Source organism: Lasioglossum baleicum, chromosome 10 (genome assembly GCF_051020765.1).
Source record: "Lasioglossum baleicum chromosome 10, iyLasBale1, whole genome shotgun sequence".
Classification (NCBI taxonomy): Eukaryota; Metazoa; Arthropoda; class Insecta; order Hymenoptera; family Halictidae; genus Lasioglossum; species Lasioglossum baleicum.
The window spans coordinates 3,856,370-3,864,513 of record NC_134938.1 but is presented as its reverse complement, the minus strand read 5'-3'; the positions used below and the strand labels follow the sequence as shown (position 1 = coordinate 3,864,513).

The 8,144-nt window shown below is 32.6% G+C and overlaps 2 protein-coding genes across 4 annotated transcripts; both read left to right on the top strand.

Annotated features, from left to right (window-relative positions):
* The first annotated feature begins 286 nt into the window (after positions 1–286).
* Positions 287–2,414, top strand: Wrnexo (WRN RecQ like helicase). 3 transcript variants are annotated; one of them, XM_076432324.1, is made up of 6 exons: positions 287–488; positions 884–1,008; positions 1,102–1,326; positions 1,399–1,543; positions 2,100–2,201; positions 2,272–2,414. In XM_076432324.1, the coding sequence occupies exons 1-6, from the start codon at positions 435–437 to the stop codon at positions 2,362–2,364; spliced, it is 744 nt and encodes a 247-aa protein (XP_076288439.1). In that variant the 5' UTR covers positions 287–434; the 3' UTR covers positions 2,365–2,414. The 3 variants fall into 3 exon arrangements, with proteins under 3 accessions (XP_076288439.1, XP_076288442.1, XP_076288440.1); XM_076432327.1 differs by having other exon boundaries at positions 442–580; XM_076432325.1 differs by lacking the exon at positions 287–488 and adding an exon at positions 495–759.
* Positions 2,415–2,436: 22 nt separating this feature from the next.
* Positions 2,437–3,460, top strand: Lipt2 (Lipoyl(octanoyl) transferase 2). Its single transcript, XM_076432328.1, has one exon. It carries the CDS (start codon positions 2,437–2,439, stop codon positions 3,157–3,159), a length of 723 nt encoding a protein of 240 aa, XP_076288443.1. The 3' UTR covers positions 3,160–3,460.
* Positions 3,461–8,144: the final 4,684 nt, after the last annotated feature.

Genomic DNA, 8,144 nt, shown 5'->3' with positions numbered 1-8,144 from the left:
TAAAATGACAATTCTTGAAAAAATGTTTCAGACAGAAGTTTCTTGTTTTTTCGCATAGTTCTATTTGAAAAACGTAACTTTCGGTCTCAACCACCTATTTCCGGCCGAAACCGGAAGTTAAAAATATCACCATTTGATAGAGCGCATCTGATTTATAGAAGAAACACTTTGAATTTTTGAAAATATCTGAAAATACCCTATTTTCTAGATTATAAATGGGTGGTACGGGTCGGGTGTCGGGTAGTCTGGTACACTGTGGTACACCCGGTATATTCAAGTGCATGGAGTTCAAAATTAGCGGGAAATTTTACGGTTACAATTACCTGAAGAATTATTGCCGAGAACATAATTAGTTAATATTGATGGTGATTTGTAACTCTATATAATAGAGTACACATAAATCTTCTATTGTTAAGTACAAATTGTTCTGTACAATGACCACGTGTATGCGCAGTCGTGTGTTAACTAAAACTAATGTTTCCAAAGAGGTTAATATACAGTAGTTACGATAATATACGTAAATAAATGTTCTTATATTGTGATGTAACATACAGTTTATTACTTTTCATCGATATCGAAGGTTAAGGAATTTACAGTACGACGATCTTCCAGAAAATTCAATCGCGATTGTTGAAAATATATTTATAATGCGTGTACATATTTATATATATTTAGTATAAATAATATGCGTGTAAACATACGCGTATGTTGAACGTATTTTAATTTCGTTTCGTTTAAAATGATGGATAATATATTTTGGTAATTTTAATTCAATTTATAATAGAAAATAGAAATGATACTTTAAGGATAAAGAAGAAGGATCGAATACAATTAATTATAGAAAGTATAAAATTTTCATATTAATTGTACATATATTTTGTAGGAGAAAACAAAGCCAATTATAGAAAAAGAGCCGAATATCTCTTCATTGCAATCTATTGTATTTAAGGGACGTATTAATTACACCAATGATTTTAATACCTGTGCTATGATCTGCGATGATCTTATGTAAGACATTCTCTCTCATTATTACATAGAAGCATGCTACAAAAGTATAAATATTTACTAATGGTTTTAATTCTTCGTTGCTGATGCATTTAGAAAAGAAATAGAAGGATGCGGCAATGACATAGTACCGATTGGATTTGATTTAGAGTGGAGTGTTAGCTTTAAGACTGGAAGTGGAAAAACTGCTTTGGCCCAGATTTGTTTTAACGACGCTGTTTGTCATTTACTGCATGTATACTCGTTAAAGAAATTGCCAGCTGCGTTTGTGATACTCTTATCTCATCCGAAGGTAAAACTTGTTGGTGTAAATATTAAGAAGTATGTAAATTACAATTTTCATGAGGTGACATATAATTTATCACTTGCTTTACGTCTGTTTTTCATTTACAGCGATGTTTGGAAATTGGGTAGAGATTTTAAAGAATTTCCAGCCCAGAAGATCGTAGAAAATAATTGCATAGACAGTGGAGTATTTGCGAACAGAGTTCTAAATCGATCTTGTCGCTGGAGTTTAGAAAAATTAACAGCGTACCTGGTTAGTCTTTTTAAAATATGTAATTAAATAATATATTGATAGCAATAACTAGACTGCGGATGTTTATGCGATTACCAATTTTTACTTTACAGACAGATTTTAAGAAAGTGGAATGAAATAAAATCCTAGTTTTAATGGGAACAGCCCTCGTAGATCTAAAACATATAGAAATCGTACTAGATATTATAGCACACTTTTTAAACATTCTTGTAAGCTATAAATGCATAAACATCCACAGTCTAGTAATAACATTATTTCTGTGATATACAGTAGCAGACAAAACTTTAAGACCGCTCTAAAGAAGACGATAACTTTTTCAATATTGTACTATACAATTTGAACTTTTTTGGGAAGCTAGAGCAATTAGTTTACTAAAGGATGTGAAAAGAAATTTTTTCAAAAATTGCAATTGCTCGGAATTGTTGAGAAAATACTAAAAGTTGAATTTTTAACTTTCTTATGTATAGTACAATATTTAAAAAGTTATCGTCTTCTTTAGAGCGGTGTTAAACTTTTGTCCTCTACGATACATACTCTTGATTCTGTTTTACTTTAGTTGAAAAGAAAGATTGATAAAAATAAGAACATTAGAATGAGCCAATGGCATGTCCATCCCTTAAACACAGACCAGAAAACGTACGCTGCAACCGATGCCTATGTATGGTTTTACTTTTGTCACTATATTTAATTTTAACAAGGACATATTGAAAATTATATTTTCACAACAGGTTTCGTGGCTTCTGCACAATAACATACAAGGGAAAGCCGATGCGAAAAGTAATGAGAAGAATTTGAATGATGATAATGCTCAAGTTGCATAAGCATTGAAAAATATGCTGTTAGATGTATGAAATCGTGTGATCAAAGAAAAAATTTTACCATCGAACTATATCATGTCTTACAATGTAGTTAAGTTTTTATGGGCTGGTCGCTTAAGCTATGGTGCTGGCCTGAGACTACAAAAAACATTATCCGATTATCATCTTCGGAAGGAAGAGAAACATAACTGCAATACGCTGGTACTTCTTGAGCACTACCCAGTATATACAATCGGTATTAGAGATAAGGCTTATACTAAACAGGATGAAGAGTATCTGAAGGATTTAGGGGCAGAATTTTATAAAACAAATCGGGGTGGCCTGATAACTTTTCACGGGCCTGGTCAGTTAGTGGCATATCCCATATTGAATTTAAAAGACTTTAAGCAGGGCATAAAGTGGTATGTTTGTCAATTAGAGCAAATGATAATTCATTTGTGTGCGCTTTTTGATATTAATGCTCGTACATCACCAGATACTGGTGTATGGGTAGAGGATAGAAAAATATGTGCGATTGGTATTCATGGCAGCCGTTATATAACAACACACGGTCTAGCTTTAAATTGTAATACAGATTTGGAATGGTTTGATCATATTGTGCCTTGTGGTATCGAAGGAAAGGGTGTGACTAGTATTAGCGAAGAATTGAATACGGACGTCACCACTCAAGATGTATTACCACTACTTAAAAATGCTTTTCAGAACCAATTTCAATGCCTATTGATCGACTGCAATGAAGAAGAATCTTCGAAATTACTTGAAATCGCTACAAATCACGAAATACGTTCATCACTTTAATCATGTAATGTTACAATTTCAACGAATTCTTTTTGTATAAGAGGTTTTGTAATAGATGTTTTAAACATTACGCGTATCTTTTTTGCTCTATACAGTGAAGTCACGATTTGTTTCCCATCGACGGTTCCCAGCAGGCGGAAAGATAGTAGACACTATCTTTTTATGGCTGCGTCGACCGTGGATGGTTAAATATTCAATGAAATTGTTATTCAAGGGGTAAAAAAATTGGTGGGTGTATACTGGAGAATCTTCTGTGTCTGTATTGTACAATAAAGATAATTTATTCATGCAAAATGAAAAATATTGGATATTCATTACAGCAGCAAATGATTCGTGCCGCTTTTCCCATAAGACGCAATGTTAATTCCGGCACGAATTATTTGCGCTTCGTATACGTACCTACAGCGCCATCTAGCGGCAAAACGCTCAAACTCTTAGCCAAATGTTACCGACAGAGCAAGTCAGTGTAGGAGCTAGCATAGCCATGGGCACCGACGAGATACTATTAAAGACTGCCAGCCCCTGTGTTATTCCGCGGGACCGGTAAGTGGGCGCGAGTGGGCGCGGGGATAACGGGAAAGTTACAGTGATCTGATATACCACAGCGGTAAAAGTTCCACAATCGACGAGATATTCGTCAAATTGAAGAAGAATGATATAGTAGAATGCTGACATTACCTATTCTGTAATTGCCTTATAATACTATATATAATTCACTTATTGCATTCTTATTTTCCTTATTATCACCATTGTAATAATTGTTTACAATATAATCGATAGTTTATAGATATAGGAAAAATGGAAGTAATTACTACGTAATATTCTACAAATGTATTGGAATTTAAAAGTAATTTGAACATTATTGCGTTATATATAAAATAATGATTCTTAAAAAATATTTTGTTATGTTGTGTAATGACAAAATTCAATCGTTCTTATTAAGATCCTTAGTAGGAAACAGAAAATTAATTTTTTTACTTATTTATCCCATACTTGTAATGCTCGACAGCATTATTGACTGCAATTATTAAAGTAGAGGTAGTAACAAGATAAAAGTATTAACTAATTAAACTAATTTTCAAGGGCTCCTATCCATACAATGTTATTTAGAGGCAGTATTTCGTACGAAGATATCTAAAAAAATAATTCTATTTGACTCTATACGAATATTTCTTGCACCATATATGACGCTATTTAAAAAGTGCTTGTAACATTATTTTATTTAATTAATAAGAATAAGGACTCTCCGCGTCTCTTTTTTCCCGACGCTGTCCTTCTTTGTGTCCGAAACTTGCGTCGCTCATTGCATAAGCAAATATCATCGGAATTATATAATTTTGGTATCATTTTCATAAGAAGAAACAAAATTCACCAAATATGTTAAGGAAAATCCTATAAAAAAATAATGATAAATAATTAAGCTTTGTTGTTTGATTAGTAGTCTCACACCGATATACCCGACCCGACCCGTATCATGTTACAATGTTTCACTCCACTCCACGGCGACCGAAGCCCCCGAGCTTCACTTCCCTTTTCTCCGTTCGTCATCATAGAATAGTGTTTCCTGAAAATTGAATGTCTCTGGCCAGACTCGAGTTTTCGACATTTATAGCAAGCTTGCTATAATCTTATCTTATATGTCAAAATTTAGTTTTCTATTTAAAATATTTTGTTGTTAAAACTCATTAATAGTTTTAAATAGTACTTGAATATATTTAAAATGATATTGGAATATTGGAATATTACAATTTGGAATGAAGGGCCTAGCCGGACGAGATATTCCTTCGAATTATTTAAACAGTCGTTGTGCCATTCAATTTTCGGTCCATTTTCCCCATTTACTTGCATTAATTTAATCATATAATTGCATTTAATTGAAATTGATATTTGAGATTTTTTCCCGATTTTTTGGTTCAAAATGTTAATTACACAAACTGAAAAACACGCAAAAATTCGACAAATGCAGGTTTTTTAGAGAAATTGAAAAATAGCATTGATCATATTTTTAGACTATCAACATATGTACCAGAACTTTTTTTACGACAGCTCGTAAACGACAAAGAGGTACTGAGGTACGAGGCAGCCGACACAGTTCAAAAGGCTGCGTACCGATTACATCAATGCACATAGGAAAGTTTTTTATTTTTCAATCTTTTTTACGGAATTACCAACGTATTTGTGAGATCCTTCTAATTAAAATGAGCCTCAATACGGCATAATTTGAGCCATATTTACTTATTTAAAGTGTGATAATAATTACCTAATATAGGTTATTATAATATAGGTCATTTAATATAATATATTTATAATTATAAATAATTTAGGGATGTGCGGGCCGCTCGATGTTCGGGTGCGAGTCGGGTCGGGTCGCAGAAAGTCCGGCGGCGGCCCTTCGATTCGACTTCGAATTCGTCGGGCGGGTACGAAAAGAATCGAACAAGTTCGGGCGGACGAGTTATTGCGTTATCCGAGATTCAACTACTCTGCGTTCTTATGACATAGATAATGGTAATAATGGTTTTCTTTCTTTACTTATAACGTGATTTTTAATATACTTGGTTTTTTTATAACTACATTAGGTATATTCGCCAAACGCGTGCCTGCTCTTTATTTGTATTAAAGCTTGAATAATGCACGTTTCATGTGAAAAACTTAAAAGACAATATTTCTAGCTTTTTAACGAATTTTCTCCGGATGAACTTAGATATGTATCGATAATATCATTAAAATGTCTTTACGGAAGTTATACAATACACCTAGAAGATTACAATATGGTAAAGTATGGCAATAATTAAAAACGAAATATAAATATAAACATTATACGTATTATATTTCGTGTTTATATTTTATTCTGTATTATCTATAGGCTCTATATAATTAACTTCCCGATTTTATAGGGAAGTTATTGTAATGACCCCGAAAATCGAAAATCGATTTTTTAGCAGATCATCACGTTTCATGGTCATTGCAGTCATTTTAGACTATTTTCAGCAAAATGTTCGTGTGTGAGTGTGTGTGTGTGTGCGCGCGTATGGTCGTTTCTATGTAATCAAATTTTTCGTTAACGTTTTCAGAAAAAGTAACAACGCGATCAGGATGATGAATGATGCAATCGATATGCCCCGCTGTAACTTAGAGCTGATTAGATTTTGGTCCATTTTGGTCAAGTAGTTTTTTAGTTTTTTCGAAAGAAGTTCATTCAACAATGCAATTTATACGAGAGAACCGAAAGTTTCCACCGAAGAAACAAACGTAATTACACAAAAAATTTTTTTTCGATTTCTTTAAAATTAAAAAAAAAATTTTTTTAAATTTTTTTTTGTGCCTTACGATGATGTTTCCGCTTACAATAATCGAAAATTATCCCAATGCAAGAGTGAGTTAATCATCTCTACTCGCGAGAATACATTTTCAAAGAATATCGATGAAAGTACAAAAAAAAATTTATATTACAATCTTTAAAAAAACAATCAGTTCAAAACGAATTATTAACTGAGATTAAATTGAAAATTAATATAAACTATATGATAATTATTAATAACATTGATGTTGAAAACGGATTTATTAATGGAGCACACATGCGGAATATTAAAATTTATTACTTTTCAAGAAAATACTAAAATTCCGTCTATATTGTGGTTAGATTTTCAATTGGCCAGAGTAGGAGTGAAAGTAAGAACTCGTTATCGTGATTATATGAAAAATGCAAATATTGATCAAAATTTTACACCAATAATAAAAATATCGAATCAAGTAAATATGTCGAGTGAGGAAAAATATCAAATCACACGTAGTCAATTTCCAGTGGTTCCTGCTGAAGCGATTACGATTCATAAAAGTCAGGGACAAACATACGAGAAAGTATGTTTGGATTTTAAAAAATCAGAAAGGCGAACTTTACAAATATTGTATGTAGCACTGAGCAGAGTTTCAAAATTGAGCGCAGTTTATATATTTTGGGACAATTTAAATTAACAGTATCGAAGAAAACCAAGATCACTACTGCAAACCCGGATAATGAGGAGTTGTATCGTTTGCGAAAAACTAATTAAGACAATTTATTTTGCAACATTAGTATGCTATAACAAGGAACCAAGCGAGCAACGAGCATACCATGTTGGTTTAATGTGACGCCATATAGCAAACATTTTGATAAGTAGAAAACTATTGAATTTCCCTGAAAACGTATAATCTTCTTAAAACGTACACTTAATAATGATAATAATATACTGCAACTAACGAATCGGGAAGTTCTTTGTGTGGCTCGTGGAGAGTCACACACCAAATAAAAAAAAAACATTAATAGCTATGGGTACTACTAGCCATGCGTACCACTAACCCTTTCGCAAGAGCAGTCCTATCCGCGAGCGAGCAAAGCGAGCGAGCAAAAACAACCCTACTCGCGAGCGATCGAAGCGAGCGAGCAACAATAACCCTCTAGTTTTTTATTTTATATGATTTTATTTTAAGTTAATTTCTATTTTATTTTATATTGTATACTATATATTATCTTTTAAGAATTTGTGTAAGATTAATGATAGTTAAGTAGGTTACTTAACAGTTAATAAAAACATCACCCACTGAAAAGTTATCATAACTTATTACATACCACGTTGTAAATATTTTCTTATAATTTTTTCACGTGAAACGTGCATTATTTCAAATTTTAATACAAATAACGATCATGCACATGTCTGCCGAATATACCTAATGTACTTATATAAAAATCACATTATGGACAAGTTATGAAAGAAATACGTACCATTATTATTATTATCTATTTCATAAGAACGCACAGTTGATTCTCGGGTATCGCGATAACTCGTTCGCGCGATCTTGTTCTATTGTTTTAGAAGCCGCCCGACAAAGGTGAGTCATGAGTACACTGCGGATCTTTATGCAAAATAAAAAATGTTTGCATTGATTGCACGGCACATGAGCCAAATATAAATTGTATTCTTCTTTTAATTATCCTATTAAGCTGA

What these genes read in the sequence shown, in the direction of transcription:
- Wrnexo (XM_076432324.1), top strand. Translation starts at nt 435, where the DNA reads ATGACCACGTGTATGCGCAGTCGTGTGTTAACTAAAACTAATGTTTCC. An exon ending in ATGATCTGCGATGATCTTAT is followed by an intron (nt 1,009 to 1,101) that starts GTAAGACATTCT and finishes TGATGCATTTAG; the next exon opens with AAAAGAAATAGAAGGATGCG. An exon ending in AAAAATTAACAGCGTACCTG is followed by an intron (nt 1,544 to 2,099) that starts GTTAGTCTTTTT and finishes GTTTTACTTTAG; the next exon opens with TTGAAAAGAAAGATTGATAA.
- Lipt2 (XM_076432328.1), top strand. Translation starts at nt 2,437, where the DNA reads ATGTCTTACAATGTAGTTAAGTTTTTATGGGCTGGTCGCTTAAGCTAT.